Below are 20957 nucleotides of genomic sequence, written 5' to 3'. Positions count from 1 at the left end.
CACAGTGTTTGCTGTCAAATGGAACAAGGGAAATAAAATCAATTTGCATTTCATATGTTTACATGCAGCACATGTTTTTTGTAGTTCTTAATTTAGCCAAAGGGTGGCAACACTGGTTCATGTTTAGACTAAATCCCATGCTCACTATACCATATGGAATGGGAACGTTTCAGATGTTCTAACCTCCCAATCTGCAACCCCAGTAGATGAAACATTATTAACGATGTATTAATGGATGATTAAGAATAACAACCAAAGGGACTGGACTTGCATTAGGTCTAGGTTTCAGTGGAAAAGCGGCATGGAGACAAAGCCTTTTTCATGTAGTCTGATCAAAGAGAACCAAAAAGAATTCCTGTAAGATTTACCTAAAGACTTAACAAGAACCACATTTTCTTAATGGCGGCCAAATGTGAGCTATATGCAGTCACTGGTCCGACATTTCCGTCTTGTCTGGGATTTCTGGCCATATGTTTGTGGTGGTAGTCATGCTGGAGACTACAGCATGACATCACACGCAATGTTTTTCTCTTAACCAAGTTAACCAAGTTGACCAAAAGCCACAGATGAATTCCAGAGGTTTACGCAAAAGATTGAATTGTTCATGCTCAATGCATTGAAAATCTACTGCCTATAATGATATAGAAAATATACAGATTTTAGTAGGTAAGAACATGAAATCATGGAACATGTTTTCATTTAGGAAGTCAATATAACGTATGAGAAAAAAATTCAAAGACAGCAACATGTTCTTATCCTTCAAACTGCACGAAGGTTCAACTGTAACAAATCAGCATATGACAAACAACAGCATTTAGAAAATGTTTTTTTAATTATTATTTGGAGGGACAGGCTGTCAAAATGGCTTAGATGAAAGAAACTGTTCTTTTTTTTAACAGCAGGTTAAAGTGTGAATATGTAAAAAATAAAGCAGCTTTGTTTGCTCTGCAGGACCATTCAAGCAGAAATATGTACAACACAAAAGGCAAAAAGTAAGACACGTTCTTTTGAAAATAAAATTTAAAAAAAGCTGTACTGTAATACATTACATTGATAAACACTCACTGTTGCCATTTCTTCATGAGAATTGATGTTTTGTACAAGAGAAACAAACGTTTGCTTGCAAAAATCAGTGCCCTCTTCTTGGCATAAGAACATATATCGGATGGATTTCAAAGTAATTAAAAAGGCAAAAAGCGAATAATACATTTCCAACGTGCACTCAGCACTTTTTCAAAGTATACAATTAATCAGAACAAGTTTTAACAAACAGGACCTGCATGCATAATTTCTAAAGGGTCCAGAAAGGCTGTTGAAACAGCTGTAGAAAGGGTGAGATATGTACATCAACTCTCTCGTGTCCTCAACTGTTCACACTGGTGACAGAATCACCTTTGAAAGGTCTTGTTCTATTATGAATGAGGCAACGCTTCATTTTGTTAAGGTTTGTATGTGCAATAACAACTGTATAATATATGCAGTTATTATGCACAAAAACCCTTTACATGTGATATTTATTAATGTAACCCAAGTCACAGACTTCCAAGCAATTCAGAATACAATCAAATTGATCTTTGCAATTTACTTAGTTTTAGTGGCATTTCTAAGATATCTAACCGTAAGTTTGCCTATTAAAAATACTTTAGAACGCTAGAGAGCGATAACCTTCATAAGTATATATTTCTCTATAATTCATATATTACAAAGGTTGTCCCAGATTGAAAATTACTCCTTTTCCTTTTTTTTAATAAAATATTCAATTTTTAAGTGATTAGAATTCTTTTTTTTTTTTCAACCTACATAAATTAGTTACAAAATATTAGTGTAATTTTCTTCGGTTACATTATAGGCAGCGATACAATAGACCCAAAAATTTAGTTTCAGTGATTCGGGAGATTCCACAGTTTTCAGTCCCAAAGCTTAAATGGAAGCACTGTGCACACACCATTGGCAGGCATGGCTCCGCTGATAAGCAGGCACATCCAGTAAACTTCACAACACCCCATTTTATTGCCAAAATGTCTTAAATTAAATAGGTAATGAAATGATGATGTAATAAGTTACAACAAAAAAAGGTAAAATGTAAAAGAGAATAGATATTAAATACTTTCTGATGGACTTGTGGTCCCATTTCCCATAGCAATGACTTAATATGAAATGGAAAAAAAAGGAAGGAAGATTGCACTTTTAGGTGAACATATCAAACCACAGTGCTTCTTGAGTGAAAGTAGGCGTTTATCTGAAATAAATAGAATAAAATCATGAAGGAAATAATTTAAAACAAAAGCAATGAAGACAATACAAGCTACAGCTTTAAATGGTATGAGCATTATTTCTAGTTACCCAGCTCATAAATAAGAAACTCCATAATTTAGCGTTTAACTGTTGAATCGATCCCATACAACCACAACAATGCCTATTCATACATAACTATGTTCACAGATAAAGTGCTGATCAAGGAGCTTTTAGAGGGATTTTTTTTGTACCATATAAGACCCTTGGAGGAGATCTTGAGGAGAAAGAGTCCACTAGCTCCAAGATTCAACACAGGGAGGACCCTATACTCAAGTCATCTGGGTGTAAGCCCAAAAGGGAAAACATGAACAGGACTTTGTTGTGATTTGACTCAGGTTTCATATGAAGGCCATCACAGCAATGGTCACCATACATTGCCTCCAAAAGCTAGAAAGCTAGAAAAAATTCCCTGAGGTGCACATTCAGCTGTGTTGAGATTCCCAACCTGGCCCCGGTTAAGGTTGATTCCTGTTTAGCATATGGTTGCTGATCTTGGTTTGGTTAAAAGAGCTTTCTTAGGAACTGAGAGCCGTCATTGGTTTCTATAGGCTTGGTCAAATTGATCTCTGTTTTGCATCTTTTCACTTTTAACACTAGCTGCCATCTCACACAGCAATAATCCCAAAACTGCTTTGCTAACGTTTTGAAGGCAAGTCTGGAATTTGAACATTTATTAGGCAAGAGGGAAATCACAGCTTCCTCCAAATATCACGTTGACATTGACTTCTTATGTGCATTTTTCGGTCTCCTGTCTTTGTTCTTGCACTGTCCACACATTTTCACGTTTTGTCAAACTTTCACAGACTCCATCACAGACAATTTCATGGCTTCCTCCAACAGCTGATTGTCTGTAAATGTGGCAGGGGGTTCTGGAACGGATTCTGAAAGGCCAATCAGCGACTCCAGGAGGCAAGTCCCGGGGTCGCTCGCCGCGGGGAGGCTGGGGTAACTTGGAAACTGAAACTGAAAAAAGTTGTCCATGTGTTCGTACTCCTTGAGGGAGTTGTAGAGCGAGCTGGGCCCCAAGCAGGGGAAACCGTCAAAGAACTCCAGGTCCGACTCCGAAGAGAGACTCAGGTCCATGTTGTAGCTCGCAGAGCGGTCGACGGTTGGGGAGGGCGTGTGCGGCACACTACTGCTATGGAACAGGCCGTTTCCCTGGTTGGCGTTCTCGTCCAAAAGTTCTGAGATGGCTGTAGCTCGATTGTCTGTGTGATCGTCCAACAGCGTGGCATCTATATTGTCATTCTCGTCAGCAAAGTCCACCATGCTGAAGCTACTAAAGGCCTCCGTGCATGGCTGCTGCTCTTCTTGCCGTTGTTCCGGGCAGCAAATACCTTTACAGTCCCCGCCCTCCCTGCTACTTCTGGAGCCGTTCACTGTGTCGCTGAAGCACAAAATGCGGCTCAGGCCTTTCTCGTCCACATCCCGCTGGGCGCGATGCTCACACTGGCTCTCGCACGCCTCAGAGTCCTCGCTCTGACCAGAAGAGTCTGATAAGTCCGTCATATCGCTGCTGCAACTGTTCTCTCCGGTGGCCCCCAGTTCTGAACTAAAGGGGAAGGAGGGCACTGCTGGCAAGGTGGTTGTGTTCCCATCCTCCTCCTCTGTGCACGACTGCTCCTCCAGTCTCTTCTCCAGCTCCAGCTTCATGATAGTATGGATGTAATGCGTCTGTACCCTCGTGGAGTTGAACTCAATGCGACCTTCTGTGTTCCCGCAGCCGTCCTTGGTACAGCCACATGGAAACGAGGAATGATCCATCTGCGGGGAGCAGAAATAATGAGTTTAAATTACTTGTATAATATGGATAAGAAGTCCCAATTGTATTGGGATTTGGAGCCCTTATTGTTGAACCACAGTTTAAGTTGTTTTTTTTTGGCTTACCTGACATTTGATGCCGGCCAGGCTGCAGCTACACGTCTCGGGCTCGCAAAAGCCCTGGCAGTCACAACCGCAGTTCTCCCTGGAGATTCTCAGCTCATGCAGCTGCCTCTTCTCCTCCTTGTCGATCTTCTTCACACCGGCTTCTTTGAGCAGTGCGTAGCGGCGTTTGGGTGGATAAGGCTGGAGGAAATAGCCCTCGTCCAAATTGGCCCCACTGATGTCGAGGTCCTGCTCGGGGATGTCGTCCACCGTCAGGCGCTCCGCCTCCTCGTTCTCCTGGGTTCCATTCTTAGTCAGCTGGAGAGGCATCAAATGAGCGATTGTTGCATTGAACTAGTTGCACATCATTTCGGGATTTTTTTTTTTTACAAATGATCCGATACACTTGATACACTTTGCTCACCTTTAATTTGAGAGCCTCCAGCTTTTCCTCCCTGAGTCTGTTGAGGATTTTTTCCCTGCGTAGGAGCCGCTGCTCCACAGCAAACTCGGCGAGCGTGTATGTGCGGAGGACGCTGTGTCGCTGCATCATGCCCAGAGTGCATCCTCCACGACTGGGAACACTGGTGAAGCCTTGGCACCGGGGGAAGAAGAACACCGTCACCTGGTCAAAGGTCACGTTGCCCCGTCGTGCTCTCTTGGATTTCTTAAGGATGGATGTGGCTGTGGATGGAAAAAGAATATATTTAGAATACAAAAAATAGATAAGAAGGCTATTCGTGCAGTCTTTTGAAGAGCCTCAATTGCTTTTATGTGCCACTAGATGGTGGAATGCCACGCTGTGCGAAGTGTGTGCAAACCCTACTGAACAGACTGTAAAAGGACACCCCTCTGATTCATTGCCCTATCCACAACCAAGCCTTATCGTGTACCCAATTAAAAGACACTGCTAACAGGAGTTCAACACTCTTACATCCTGTAAAGTGAAACCTAAACTAACAAGAAACCACTCGGCCTCGTTTCTACTCGTCCTACTGTGCGACAGAAACCACCCAGCTCTGGAATTTCCCTGTGGTGGCCAACATAGAGGAGGAAGCAGCGCTGCCAGGATCACAAATGGGTCAGTAAATGCTCGGGGTTTCCGGAAGAGGTGGAGGATGGAAGTTCTCAGGACAGGAATAAAAACTACCCGCTTTGGTCTCCCTGCAAGCTGACAATCCCCACAAATGGCCCAGAAACTGAGGAGTCAAAGGTCTTTCCTCTGTTAAAAACATTCAGGACTCAAAGCAACCAGCCATCTTTCTATCCTCAGACAAATGCAATAAAACCATATGGGAATGCAAGTGGAACCATATGTGAGAACAATTATTCAAGCTTTATTGTAAATTATACTTCCTCTGCTGAGGAATATTAAACATGACTTTTGAGCCTTTAAGAAAAGCAACTTTTTCCCTCTCCAGATTTTTTTTGGGAGCGTTACACCTTGTGGTGGGGAATTCCTTGTAGATTCCCATTTTGTCAACCAGCTCTCTCTCACCTATCGCTGGTCTCTGTCCTGGAGACACACCCTGAACAACTGCTCTCAAATGGAAAAATTGGTACAATAATTTAAGCTCAGAGGAAGAAAACCAACCTTTTACCCCAATGCAGGCACAGACAATAGCCTTACTATGTCATCTAAATCTGCCGCGAGGGGTAATACAGATGAAACAAACTGCCAGTTCCAGCTTCCCATCCATCAAATCCAGTCAGGCTTATAACACCAGCAGGAGACAAATGATACCTTCTCCACAGCCTCTTAATGGGATAGCTTTGCTGGCTGTTTCCCCCCTTCACCTCACAATGGCAGGCAACTTTCTGTCCAACACAAACACCGGATTATAATGGTTCGCACAATCTGCTTCTCTAGATGCGTCTGCAGGCCTTCCTTTCTTGATTGTCCTACCCCCTCTTTTTCCGTATCCCTTCACCCAGCCTCTTTCAGCACCTGTGCTGGGTGCATGCCCGGGCTTCAGACAAGGCTCTGTGTGTTCCCGGCCTTGGCAACCTGCCATTCTTCTCCTCCTGGCTCCCTGCCCCGCCGTCCTGGAAACCTCACAACTGTTTGCCCTTCTCCCCTACGATCCCTCTCTCCAACCCGGCCGGTCCCCTAAAGGCCGGCAGACGCACCCAGGTCCAGACAGAAACGCCCTGAAGCTGCTCGACCCACATCTTTCCAGGAAAGGTGAGGCTCTGTCTGTCTACAAGGCTCTGGGAAGAAGGTGGAGACAGAGCCAAGGTGAGCAGCCCCTGCATAATGCGATTAGCCATTTCGCAGCTTTAGGGCATAAAATCAAAAGGGGTATTCATTGCAGAAGTCTGTCATTTCAGTGAAATGTTTCATGGGCTGCCAGCTGCCTAAATTCCTTAACTCTACCGCGTTTTTATGGGTTTGTTATCAGAGCCTCCGCGGAGCAGTAAAGACAGGGCAGAAGAACGCATTAAAAAGCATGTACCATCAGCTCTTTCTATGATTTATTGTTGCTGGACGAGAGCACTCACTGTTGAAATGTGTTGCTGGGGAGCTGGGGTTGCTGGGAGTGGAATCCAGGGTGTCCGAGTAGCAGCTCTCCCCCTCCGAGTCCCAGCCCGAGCAGGCGGAGGAGAAGGAGGAGGGTGAGGAGTAGCAAGGGTCCTCATCCACCTCCTCAAACTTCCTCTTGAGCAGCCCACTCATGGCGATAGTGCGAACAATCTGCAGGAAAGAGCAGAGGGAGGGGGTCATCAGCAAACTGTTCACACTTTTTTTTTTTTAACAGCTTTGAAGTTGTGGCTTATGAATGTACAGTATTTGGGACAACCACAACCAATGAATAAACAATATATTTATGTCGCACGGGGTATTTGCATTTGGTACAAGCGGGTCCTGTGCTCGGCCGTGTGAGACCGTATGCATCCCAATCTCTCGCGGCACTCAGCTGAGAGTGGAAGTTAGCCATGGCACAGGAAGCAATCAATCAGGCCTATTCGCATAAGGCAACAATTACTGGACCCTTCACCCTCTTCCAAATCCCATCAGCTCAGCAAATGCATTGATTAGAGAGAAGGACCAAGCACAGAGGTGACCAAATCATTCAGCCATAGACATTTAATTTCAATCATTCCCTTTAGGCAGCTCTATCAAATGCGAGGGCCAACGCCAGGGCAATTGGCCACTTGTCCGGTTTGATGTGTTCGCATGGCAGTCATAGTAAATATGTACAGCTATGCATATTCAAGATGTTTTGTTATGCAACTGCTGTGTGCATTCTTTCGGCGCTCCCGTGAGAGGGGCTGCTGGTTCAGCGATAAAAACAATCAATCCTTTGAGAAGGAAAGACAGGCAGGCAGGCATACTGAGATAGGGAGGAAAAGATGATCATTCACCCTGTAATCTTCAAAAACATTGCCTAATACCTGTTAAACCTCTTCTCGGCACAAGCTCTGTTGATATCTTTAAATGTTAAATGTTTCGGTCAACAAATAATACTGTCGTAGGCTCAACCAAATCAACCTTAGAAAGAAAAAAAAAAGAAACCACTGACGTGAAAAATTAACATGTTAAATGAGACGGAAGGTTTACTGCTGGTATGTTTTACGGTTATGGGACATAAACACGTCACGTGGCTTTGACAAACAACAGGCAGGCAATCTTGTTCACAATTTCTAGGAAGCGCAAAGACGACGACGACTGCCAGACAAGACAGGTCATCCTCGCAGTACAGGGGCCGGGCCCCCGCTAACTTAAATGAGGAGGAGTGGAAGGAAGTGAGAGGAGACAGAAGACATGACTGGGCTCAACTCCAGCACAGACACTCCCTACGATAATGTGGAATAGAAAGGAAAGGGGGCTGTTACTTTACCAATAAAGAGATAATTTCACCATAAAACACTGAACTGTCATTGTAATATTGGCCAAATTACTTACAGCTGCTGCAGCTTGAGCATGTAATTGATTTTTTGGTTACTTTTGTAGACACGTTTGTCAGGAAATGTCATTTTTGCACTTTGTTACTTTTTTTGGCTTGATATAATTGCAGATTAGGGATCTTTAAATCGGTACAATGTAAGTCTCAAGCATGACAAATATTAGCTCAGATACGCAGACACCACGCTGTCCTGCCAACAGGATCATTTGTCACCGCTACTCCTGAGAGGACAACTAATAATATTAAATGTGTCAAAGACAGGATACGTAACTTTAACTCATGTGTGACCTGTATGCCTGGTTTGTCTCATCAGGATGTTATGTAAGCATCAAGAACTGAAGGCCTAAGCAGGTATGCAAGGAGAGAGTCATTTTCAGCATGCAACAGGGAGCAATTATGCAAAACCGGTCTGGCCTTTTGACAAGGATAAAAGAGAAGTCAGAGTCAAGGGCAAGAGGCTGACACCTTTGAATAGGCAGTGGGGGCAGCTTTGCAGCTGTATAGGGGGGGCTGTTGTTATTGCTGCAGTCAGATATTGTTGTCCCCAGAGCACATATGATGAATGAATCACCTTGCAATAGGTCAAGCCGGCTCATACCGTCTCTGTACGTACACAAAAAGGCGTCCTTTACGCTGTGACCGCCTCAGCGTTTCTTACATTCATGAACCAATGAGGAAGCCAAATCGCTCAATTCCAATCCATCAATTTACTCGAGCTGGATATAATCTCCAAATGCCTTTCACAGCTACTAATATTATCGCATCATGGGATCTGCCTTGAAACAATTTAGAAACACCTGGGTGCAGCATCTGTTGCTTATCACTGATCAGACAACAAGTGTTCCAAGTGCCACACCGCAGCATACACATCTCAGTGGGTGAAAAGAGGGGCGCACATGGGTTCACCTTGCATTTTTTTTTTTTGCCATCGCTCCCACCCCCAATTCCCTGTAAAAAAAAAAAAAAGAAAACAAAGCCGTGAGGCATCCTCAAGGGAGTGCATAGCGCCAGCTAAGCAAAGTCTTTTTAATTAAAAGCTGCAGTGAGGCAGAAGGGGAGGAAAGGGAGAGGAGGAGAGGGGGGGGGGCAATGGTGTCAGAACTGGGTCATTGTCTCTTGACTGCAGTCTACCTGACACATTGATTTGTTAATCCTGTTCAACGGGCAGAAACAATGGCAAGAGGTTAATCCTGGCAAGGGGACGGCTTGTAGTCAATCTGGAGCTTCTCAGCTCCGCTCAGCCGCTGCACCCACAGAACAAGGCCAAAAAGAGCTATGGATGGAACAAGGGACTGGGGGGGGTGAAAAGACAACAATCGTGCAATTACTCATTTGCAAGAGCGTGGAGGGAAAGGGGGGGGGAAAGATGAAAGAGAAGAATTTAGAGCCGGCTCCTCAAGAAAGCAATGCCTGTGAATGTCTGCTCTAAGCACAGAATGGATGTGATCGGACAGCCGAGCCAGAGAGGGAGCACAGCATGTTTTCAACGCGCACTAAATTATGCATCACTGTCATTCCATCAACCACACACAGGCAGGCAGATAAAGGACGCATACGCTGAGGTGCTCCCTCGCCAGTTGTCACAGAGTTGGGGAGATAAATCTCTGGCGAAGAGATTTGTCACCAGAAGCACTACACAGCTCAAGTCAGAGGCATAACTATGTCAGTCGAATAAGATTATCTTGATACATGCAGCTACAGGCTGTTAATATGAAGTCAGAATCACAATTCTTTCCCCATTTTATCTGCAGACAGCTCCTCAACTTCTTTTTGAGGAACCTTAAATTATTCCAACCGGGGAGAATACATTGAGGTTTAATCCATCACTCATTAAGAACATTCAACAGCACACATTGCTCCCACTTTAGTTTAAAAAAAAAAGAGGATACTGAAGTGGAATGATCGCTACCTTTTCCCAATTTAACAAACACAAGTTGACAAATGGCAATAATCAAGAGATTAAAAGACTATAGCAAACTATTGAAGACAGAGGGAAATGTACGTGTCCAGGAACACCTTTAAAATCCTCAAGGCGTCCAACAACATGGTTAAACTGACCTCTCTGCCCCAAAGCCCAGCAGGACAACTCACAGTTGACTTTGCCCCGTTGCACTGCCTGTCCAGCCCCCTTTACAGCTGAGTGGGTGGGAGTGACAAGTGGCCGTAAACTTAGCCGGCCCGGAGCATTTACATGGCGCACTGGCAACCCTGTGCAGTGTCTGAATTACTGACTGGCTGAGTTGAGTGCTCATAAAATGTGATAATGATGAACCTGGGAGTCTTCCTGTGTGTGTGTGCAGGAGCGTGCCTGGGCAGGCCGCCCCCTTTAAGCGTCGTTGTAATGCACCTCTCACTTCCAGCTCTGTCACTGAGAAGACGGGGGTAATTGATCAGAGTCATCCAGGTGACGGCGGGCTGGATTCCAGCGCATGCACAGCCGGGGGAAACACTGGCTCGTTTCTTCAACTCAGCTGTTGCTCTGAAGCGCTCCACCTGCTGGAACAAAGCAGGGAGAGCCGTTTTCTCCTCTATGAGCCTGTTGTTCTCGCCGAAGCCCAAAAGCTCGCTGCGACCGGGCCACAGAAACATTCTGTTCCGCTGCCCCCGACCCGCCGCGCACACTCCGGTTCCAAAACGGAGAGGTAGTGGGAAGGAGGAGAGAGGATTGTACAGAACAAATAAATAATGTCATGTCTCCAAGCCACAGGAATGCCATTCTGGCAGCACCACTCTTGCTGTAATAGTGGGAGAAGAACACAGGCTCTATCTAACCCAGATGTGTTTTCCACTGCTAACCACTGGAAAGTCCTACTCCCATAAGGCAACAGTGAGAGCTACCTCTCCTGGCCACACCTGCCAGGGTATTAGCTTGCACATGGACCTCACATGCCCTCAGCTGTCATTAATCTGTTATGCAGGCATGCAGGAGTCAGACTGTGTGGATTTAGGTGAGTTTACTCAAATTGTAAAACAAAAAGAGGGCTGATTGTAACTACACTGACTCCTGGGGAACCTATATACAGAAAGAATATGAATAAGAGTAAAAAAAAATATGTCGCTTAGATTTTTTTCTCTCTCTTTCATATTGATATGAATCAGAAACCAAAAAGTAGCAAAACATTTTTTTTTTTATTACAGCAAACATGCAGCTTTGTGTCTGTGCAAAGTGTTTGTGTGGGGGAAGAGAGGAGGTGGTTTTGGGTTCAGGGGTCGTGCTCCAGTCTGGGACACTTGCAGTATGGAATGCTGGGAGAGGACAAAGCCGATGGGAGCTATCCAGCGCTGTGAGGGAGACCGTCTACAGACTCCCTGCACCCCCTCGTCCCCTCTCGGCACAAAGCGTTGGGGCCATCCTGCGTGACCAAAATGAGGCAGGCATCCTTGTCTGAACCCAGCACTGCATGCTGCAGCCTCTCCCAGCTGGGGAGACAGACACTAAAAGTGTGTGTGAGCTTCCTGAGGTTGTGAAACGCACACTGCAGTGCACAGGAAGTGGCCATCCAGATCATCTATGCTGACAGCTGCCGGCCCCACAAGGTTGGCGAGCACAGAATCATATGATGGAGAGGAGGGGAGTCAGGAGGTATGGATGGGAATTATCATAGTTGAAATTCCTCCAAATACTGTAAAAACCTTTTGTTGCTTATGGTTTGGACATATAGTATTTTTTTTTTTAAAAAGAGGGATCATAGTGTAAAATGTGAGATACATTTTAAAATGTACACAAGTGGCGATGAGGAGTTATTTAACATCACTGCACATTCCTGGGAAATGAATACACATGAAATGCACAGCATCAAGTGCTATATATGTCCCCTCTGTAAACAAAGGATCATTCAGCTCTCTGTAGCCCAATTCCAGAAAACATGATTCCAAAAAAGATCCGGGTGAGGTCGCGCGAGAGACGAGGACACTGATTCAATCGCTCTATTAAAATACAAGCAGAGTCTGGCTCTATAAAAATAAGAGTCTCCGATTATAGTGGCATTTCTAAATGACGCGTTAATTACAGCTTCTGATGAGAAGAATCATCTGGCAAATAAACAAACAGCAAACCGCTCTGACTGCTTTTCTAGGTATTGAATTTACACACACACACACATACACAAAAATGTGGCGGTCACAAATACTGGTTATGAAGGAAGATCCATGGGCTGCTGGGAAAAATCATTCAAACAATGAAGATGCTCAACATTCCGTCTGCACACCTGGCCCACCGCCATACGCGTGCACGAGGTGAAAAAAAAAATCATTCAAAATATATATATATATATATATATATTTAAAAAATATATATAATCAATCATTAAATGTAGCCGAATGTGCACGTCGCGAGGCCGTGGCATGTGACCCGATCATTCCTCATGATTAATGCTAATTCTAATGACAGCAGCCCTATCAGCTGAGTGTGTGCGTGTGTGTGTGTGCGTCTGTGTGTGAGTGTTTGTGTGCTCAGATGTAGTGCCTTCAGGAGTCGCTCGAGTTACAAGAGGCGCACCAGCACCGCGGAGGTGAACAAGAACAACTCCGCACGGGCTGAATACACAAAGCCGACCTCATCAACAGTTCACACAGAAATGAATCCACAGCCGAAACCACACAGCGATGTAAAGCCCGGCGCTCCTGCTGCGAGCCGCGAAGTTCCTAATCACCCGATTTATCAGCGGGGGTTGCTCTATTAATCAATAAGTGAATGAAGCGGATTGTTGGAATCTCGCCTAAATCAATACATCGGGGTTGTTTTTTTTTTATTCCCTTTGCAAATCCGATTATGATCACCTGTGTGTAAACCAGCAGTGGAGCCCGATTAGTTCACTCACTTCGGGCGAGCAGCAGACCATGTCAATATTTACAATGAAGCGTCAAGTTATAAAAAAAATAAAATAAAATAAACAACAACAAGAAGTGTGTCCAGCCGACACAGCATCCAGATTGATCGGTTTCCAACATCTTGTCACCCGGCGCATTTTTAAAAAGGACTCCCCGACACAATTCAAACTCCTTGGCTCCCCTCCTCTCGCGGAGGTTGAACACATACAAGACGGTGTGCAATCAGCCAGCATGCAGCGCTGCTCCGGGTCTCTCTACTCACCACCAATTCGAGTATGCGATCACCATGAGGGACAAAACCGCGTCGTGGGTAGACAGCCGATGGGGAGACCGGTGGAAGTAATCCAAAATGGCACAAATGAATGCAGCGCTTATCCCCGCGTATAGACAGCAGCTCTCGGTGCTATTGTCTGCGTCTCTCCGCCGCGCGGGGCTCCGTACCAGCTGAAGCGCTTCCCTTGTCTGTAGCAGACTGCCGAGAAGCGCAGCCTTTCTCGTCAGTGGAAAACTCCCTCCTGGCGTCTGGTCTGACGCAGGCGGTGACACAGGGAGGCTGCCCACGCCGCTTCCTGCCCGTCCTCCTCCAATGTGAGTGATAAGGTACCTGCACGAGGACATTGCATATGGTCCGTCTATTGTGTTCTAATGTGATCAATAATATATATGTATATAATAAAGACGTCTTATAATTAAAAAAAAAAAAATAGTTACCCTTGAGCCATTAAAGGAGCCTCTGGTGGTGAGTTTGTGAACATAGATAGATAGATAGATAGATAGATAGATAGAGAGAGAGAGAGAGAGAGAGAGAGAGAGAGAGAGAGAGAGAGAGAGAGAGAGAGAGAGAGAGAGAGAGAGAGAGAGTTTATTTGTATAGCACATTTCAGCAACAAGGCAATTCAAAGTGCTTCACATAAAACCATTAAAAGCAGATTTAAAAACAGGTCAGAAAACATTTAAACAGTCAAGAAAAAATAAAAATAGATAGACAGACAGACAGACAGACAGACAGACAGACAGACAGACAATTATAAAATTGGTCCATTAAATACAATACTCCAAAATGTACAGCTTTTTAAGAGTCATGTTTTTTATGGGGTCTAGACAGTAAAAGAAAAAGATTAGACAAAAATGAAACACAAGGAAGCTGAACACAGGGCTGACGTTTTAAGACGGTGGTTTTAACAGTCAGGAACAATATAATCTATATTGTCTTGTAATCTTGTTCTTAACAGACAGCAAGTGATATGTGAGTCTCTTATCAGGATCTTTCATCTCCACATACAAAACATTGTTGGAAACCTCTACAAACCACTTTTCGAGGATCCCCGATACTTCTCCATTTGAGTTAACTGCTGTGGAGTAAGAGGTGGGATCTTCAGAAGACTGACAACATCTCTAGTGATGTGGGAGGTGCTGTAATGCTGTAATGCTGTGGCGTATTTCCAGTTAAAGGAAAACACTGACTAAGCTGATATGAAACGACGACATGAAATGACTCACTTTCTTTTATGCGGAACACAAAAGTGAAATACAGTTTCAAAAGAAATCACTGCTTTTGGCATAATATTGATGTTCTTGCTTAGATTCAGACTCGGCTGATATGAATTGAATATGATTTTTCACCTACATGCCCTTGTATCATGACAGTTCATTTTATGAGCGGTTTGACAAAAGTGCGTACTTGAATTCACAAATTAATCATTTTGAGGCGGATCATTTATTTGTGGGACATAAAGCTACATCCAGTAGCCAGTTAGATTATTTTAGCACAAATAATGGGAACAAGGGTCGCTAGAGCAGCTAGCATATAGCTCAGAAACACAATCCCGGCACTCTGAAGCTCACTGATTGATACTATTGATTACCGTTTTGTTTGTTTAATCTGTACAACAACAAAGTGTTAAAATGACAATTTGATGTTTTACGGGAGGTCATGTTGAGGACTGTTTCCAGGCAACAGAATGAGAAACCAGGAAGCCACTGCTCCTAAAGGTCAAACTATTGCTATAAATTTGACTAAATTCAGGCCATGAAAAACAAATACATGAAATATTCCTGACACCAGGGCTCATAATGTTTGATCTACGGAGGAAAGAGACGAGCTTTCCATTGAATTCAAACTTCAAACTAATTCAATAAAGAAAATAAAAACTCCCGATGATTAAAAACATATACAGCCCTAAAGCTACCGCTTTCAATGTCAAGAACGACTTTTTCACACTGAATTCAAACGTTTCCCATCAGCACAATAATCGAAATGCACAGCTCTGTAAACACTGATTGGATTCTCCAGAAGTGTCACACACCCCGTTCCCTCCTCCGCTCACGGCGAGCGAATGCCTTCATCTTCAGCCAGACCTGAACATTGTGTTCCACCAATGTCAATACAGGTGCTAGACTCAGATATTTGGGGAGAGGTCTCCTGAAGCTGTGTACATAGAGCGATGCTAATTGTCTCCTGCTAATAGAGGGCCCTATTCTCACTACCCCGTTGAGCCTGGGGGGCCCATTTAGGGCCTCGCCCTCAGAGCAAAACAAGCACATCAAGCTGAATGACTGCAGACAAAGTCACATTAGTACTTTTATTGAGCTCACGGTGTGTCTGTTTTTAAATGAAGTTCTGTTTTCCAAGTTAATACATTGTGAAAACGACACACAATACAGCACGCGAGTGTGTGGATGTACTGGTTTTGAGTACTTTGGAGGTAGTAGTTTCGCATGAGTCATGAATTAGCATGTGAAAAGAGTAATTGCTTTGTGATAATGAACGTGTTGGGATAACAGAGATTATAACTTATTTATGAGTGCAAATGTGAGAAAAGCTGCTGATTAACAACCGAGAATGGAATCTGTGTTGACGCGGCCATGGATATAAATACATGTTACACATGAAACAAGTAGGTTTGGCATTAAAAATGTTGTGTTCACGTAGAAGGCCGATTCTGACTTATGAGTGAACAAGCTCTTGGTGAAAGGAAACCCCTCAAAGTTTTTCTTTCGGGTTGTTAAGGATCCAACACACATTTCCTCAGTAAATAGTGTAGTCAAGATCAAGGTAAATACTATATCCATGTCATCACATGCTGCTAGAGCCCAATTACACTGTGAGGAGGGAAGGGGCCATTTAAAATGTTATTGCAGCCTTTGGATTGTTGTTATTGCAACTTGGAGAAATGGAAGAAGTTGCAGCGAGGGTGCTCGTTTCAAAACGGGAAGAAAAGAGTAATTGTTATGTTATTATTTTCTCTCAATCCTGCCCATTGATTGTGACATACTGAACACTCTTACTACTTTAAAAATCCTTCAAAAAATGAAACGTCTCTCTTCTCTTTGCTTGGACAAGTCAACAAAATAAGTGCTACGCAAACAAACTAGTGATCAAGTAAATAAACCTCCAGCTCTGCTATCTGCATCGCTATCAGCCAGCAGTAACACTAATGACACGTCTCCGTTTTAGTGAGTCTAAGGTGTGTAATAAAGTAGGTGAGGGTGTGTGACGTGGTAATGCTCCAGCGAGAGCCGGGGAGTCTGAATGTCCAGACAGACTCCACCCAATTAGCTTCCCTGTCGCCCTCCGCGACTCTTTAGGACGCAACAATGAACCATCCACAGCCCAGAGGAAGAAACCGACAGTCACATGAGCGGCAGTCCCAGCCATTACTGAGGAATTCTGCTCTCTTCACAGAAAAAAAAGAAGAAAAAAAAAAACTAATAATCACCAACTTTAACAATTAACCCTCTGTTTGACAAGTCCTTGAGAGCCTGGAGACATTCTCCCTCACTCTGCCACTTCAGTGGTTTGGATTCAGTCAGTGTAAAGCCTAATTATAGCAGCAGCGTTAGCAAACACCAGATCACTGACAGGTTCCACCATGTTTAATGGATGCACATTATATAAGAATCTGGGTATCACAAAGAGGTGTTATGAGTTCTTGCACGGGTTTCTGGTCTTTGATGAAGTGTCCTTCGAGAAGTTCTCGTGAGATAAACAGGAAATGTCTTGGCGGTTGAACTCAAGATTTTCTGTGTTGCCCTTTGAAGTCCTCTGTCAGGGCCATCACTTCTCTTTTTGATAAACAAGGCAAAGTTCCAGGGAATAGTGCGACTCACATATGTTTGCCCTCTCTTCTCAGAAAAAGAGCTGTATGTGTGTGTGTGTGTGTGTGTGTGTGTGTGTGTGCGTGCATGTGCGTGTGTGTGTTGGATAGGGGGATGGTAGCCAGAGTGCCAAAGCCACTGAATCAGGCCTGAATACATTAAGGCCACTCTCTTTAAAAGTGTGCCAGAGAGTTCATGGTGGAAGACGCCCCTCCAAGAGCACAATAATGGGCTTCAATGCTTTCCATCTGCGGAGGGAGAAAGGCCTGTGACTGCACGTGCTGCGTGGAGTGGGCTCAACAATATATCAATTTATGGCCATCACAGCAACCATAAAGTGCTCCTAAGGTGAAGACTGGGGCCGAGCAGCGAAATGCCAAAGCCATCAATACACAGACGCGCTTCAAAAAAAAAAAAATGCAGGAAAATGTCAGCTGGGAGTTAGAAAGCTTGTCCAGGAAGCCTGGAAATAAACATAATGTGAATTCACAACAATTCCTGGGGTTGTTAGGAGTGGAGAAGTGTCCCCCGGAGGAGTGAAAGTCTGATGCTGTTGCTGTGGTGGTCAGACAGGCACAACTGGGCTTGGGGGGTGTTGAGGATGGGGGGGGGTGGGGGGGGGGTAGCTGATTGATAGCTCCAGCTGTCCCAGAGGAGAGGAACCAAGGCAGACAGCTGGTCACCTGTAGCCCCAGACACGACTGTGATAGAGGCACATGGCATTGTGTTTCACTGCAGAGGGCAACCAGTGCAATGCAGAGTTCAGGCCACTGTTCGTCACAGCCAAGGAAACAAACGGCGGAGCGACAGGGGCCGAGAGTCAAAGAATAAAAGAGCACTCGAGGAAACAGATTCAGTCGAGGGAAAGCATGCATGGAGCAAACTTATTGGATTTTTGAGCAGCAATTCAACTGATGATAAGACTCAAAACAGCTCATCGTCTTCTAATGACAACGCGGTCCTCTGAATCAGACAGTTTTATATGCATGGTTTCATGGAGAATAGCTGTTGTTTCGACACAACTTACATGAGAGGGAAAGAAGAAGAAGAGATGAGCTCACACAGGCACAGGGATTAATCCAGAAGCAAGAGGGGAAAGGAAGAAAGAAAAAAAAAAAAAGACACCCTCCCCCTCTCGCAGCCGGCCAGCCAATCAGCACGCAGATGAGCTGGTTTACTTGGAGACCAAAGAATCTGTGTGTAGTGATATGACATCATCAGCTGCCCATTAAAGGAGAGGTCAGTTTTTTTTCTTTTCTTCCATTTGCCTCCACCTTTAAGGATGAGGGAGGAAGTGTGACGTTTTCCACCACCGTCTGAGCAACAAAGACCCTTTTGAGTATCTACCTCTCCTCTTTTGTGTCCTTATATAGATAACACATAGCATGATTGTCCTGGCAGTCTATCGTCATTGTACCTATCCGGTTTGTCTGAACTGCTGCTTAGATAATATTCATGAGTTGTGCAGTGTTGAGACAGCCACAATTCATAAATTCTTGCCTCGTGCTGTTTTCGTTTGTCGCCGCAACACTGAGACAAGAAATGTTCAGTTTTCAATGCTGCCATTCATTCACTGACAAACAAGCTTTATGTTTGGGACGCCCTCACTGCTTACAGTATGTGTGCGCGATCTTATTGGTCCTCTGTGCTGTGTGTCTTCAGCTTTAGGGGGGGAAAAAGCAGCCAGTTTGTGTTTTGTTTACTTGGCACCGTCAGGGCGGTCTGACTGATGCATTCTGGATGGTCTCTCCCAGGACGTTTGTTCTATGTTTTATTCATCGCTGCGATGTGCTATAGACTTCCCCCTGACATAATATTATTGATTGCCTAATAGACTATCAAAAGAATAGCCTCACTCAAGGCTTCAAGACTTTAGAGTACCTTTATTTTTTTTTTTTATGGATAATTAGATTTTCAAAGACTAGGGCTCCAAGTAACAGTTTCACTATCGATTCATCTTCTGAGTTTCTTTCTCAATTAACTAATAAATGATTTGTCCTGTGAAATGTTAGAAAATTGTTAAAAATGCCTCTAAAGCCTAACCAGCAGGCCACGAGCCAGAACGAGTCAATACGTGACCACATGAGACAAAAAATAATTACGCTGAATTGATAACTAGATTAGTTGATCGGTTGATGGGCAGAAAATGAATTTGTAACTATCTCAATAATTGCTTAATCACCTCATTATTTGAAGCAAAAAGGGAATATTTGCTCTTTTTTGAGAATTTTCTATGCTATAAAATGTGATATCTTTGGGGAATTGGTTGACAAAACAGACTTCTCGACTTGAAATTGAGTGTGATATTTTAAATTGATTGTCAATTAAAACATTTGTTTAATTAACCTTTAAAATAAATCCTGAAAAACTAAGAAGCGGGAATTAGATAATGTTTGGTTGTGCTTAAAAAAACCTTAATGATGAACACACAGCAGTAATTGATATTCCACTGACTAACGGATTGATTCATCAACCAATTGTTTTAGCCAAATATATATATACACTAACCCTACGATGCAATATTTAAGTAACATTAACAGAGAGCTTTCTTTTTCATTTCTTTTTGGGCATGAAATATATTTTGTGAATCCAGGTAATCCAGTTCCCAAATCCTGACATGAGACAGATGGCACTGGCACCTAGAATATTAATAGGCTGAATCTCTTATTGCACTGCGACGCAAACGAGTAAGAGACACAGCAACCAGCATCTCTCTGTGCACAGAGCCGATGTCCACAGGAAGCCGTCACGCGAACAGAAACTCCCCCCCCCCAAAAAAAGAGGCGTGTAAATCTGGCGACACAAAGAGGGGTTCCCTGCTTTGAAAAATACAAATCACTCACAACTACCCTGTCATTCACACGAGTGAGCAGAACCTCTCTTCCAGGCCGGACCCTGCAATTGGCCTGCATCTCGCCCACTTCATCACGAAGACGCTGCGATGATTGTGGACGTCAAAGCTGCCATCACACTCTCCTCGGAGAAACTGCCGTCAGCGCTCAGGGAGCGATGTTGTTTGGTCACATGTTCTGCAAAATTTACAACTTCTGACGGCAGCCAGTATACCAGAAATCAATACGTGGCAACCCGTGCTTTATGAGCGCAGAACAACTCTAAAAGATGTAGTCGCAGCGCACGCTGACATATTAGCTCGGGCGAGAGCCAGACAACAAAAGCGAAACCCGTCATCTGCTTATTTTCCTTTTACTGCAGCACTTCCTCACTGAAATGTTTACATGCAGAACACGTGCTTTCAGAGAAGAGACGGAGGCTTCTGAAGCACAGGAAGCGCTCTGCCGAGAGTCACTCTTCTGATACTGATACCGAGCCGATAGCAGTCGGGTCATGCACATGGTCGGATTTCACATGCACACCATATAGCAGCCGAGATGAGGCAAACTCATATGGAATTGTAAACTCTGGCCCTCAACGGAAGTTGTTTGCTAGATTTATAGCCGCAGCACTGGGAAGGAGTTATCAGTAGATCTGACCAGTAATAACTTTCATACTCTCAGTGTTATTACTGACATGCTATAAAGGAAACAGGTTAGCTTTGACCAAACAATGCAACGGTGTTTCTCTGCCACACAAAGTGGGTTTTGGCCTGAATGTGATGATGGAGGTCCCTCGGCGCGTCACACTCTCACTGACACAAGGAGAAGGAAACCACACGCCGCCATGTTTCCCGTTCACAAACTGAGCACTTCCTCTTTTTCTGTTGTTCTCTTTGTGTGCGTAACAATTTCAAAGCATACAGTGTGTCACAACGTCAAAATAGGCGTTGCTGAGGGGCGAAAAAAATGAGCCGACTCTCCGGAATTTCCATCAATAGCAACTGATCGTGTACGGTTCCAAAGAAATATGTAAGTCATGTCACTGACTAACAAACTAACTAAGACCATAACAAGCAAAGCAGTTCTTCAATGATCCTGTCCATGTGTGGCTTTCTTTTTGTATTAC

General features: G+C 44.1%; 1 protein-coding gene across 1 annotated transcript; it reads right to left on the bottom strand.

Moving 5' to 3' along the window:
* Positions 1-845: 845 nt before the first annotated feature.
* csrnp1b (cysteine-serine-rich nuclear protein 1b) lies at positions 846-13399 on the bottom strand. Its single transcript, XM_068582416.1, has 5 exons — positions 13162-13399; positions 6664-6856; positions 4586-4845; positions 4183-4479; positions 846-4059 (listed from the first exon to the last, which is right to left on the bottom strand). The coding sequence occupies exons 2-5, from the start codon at positions 6836-6838 to the stop codon at positions 3085-3087; spliced, it is 1707 nt and encodes a 568-aa protein (XP_068438517.1). The 5' UTR covers positions 6839-6856; positions 13162-13399; the 3' UTR covers positions 846-3084.
* Between the last annotated feature and the right edge of the window lie 7558 nt (positions 13400-20957).

Source organism: Clinocottus analis, unplaced genomic scaffold (assembly GCF_023055335.1).
Source record: "Clinocottus analis isolate CAN_PGR_092001 unplaced genomic scaffold, fCliAna1.0.p SCAF_18, whole genome shotgun sequence".
In the NCBI taxonomy this organism is placed as follows: domain Eukaryota; kingdom Metazoa; phylum Chordata; class Actinopteri; order Perciformes; family Cottidae; genus Clinocottus; species Clinocottus analis.
This window is presented reverse-complemented; position numbering and strand designations above follow the sequence as displayed.

Coding starts and splice junctions, on each gene's coding strand:
- csrnp1b (XM_068582416.1), bottom strand. CDS start 6,838: ATGAGTGGGCTGCTCAAGAGGAAGTTTGAGGAGGTGGATGAGGACCCT. Junction 4,846..6,663: donor CCCAGCAACACATTTCAACA/GTGAGTGCTCTC, acceptor TTCCATCCACAG/CCACATCCATCCTTAAGAAA. Junction 4,480..4,585: donor TGGAGGCTCTCAAATTAAAG/GTGAGCAAAGTG, acceptor ATGCCTCTCCAG/CTGACTAAGAATGGAACCCA.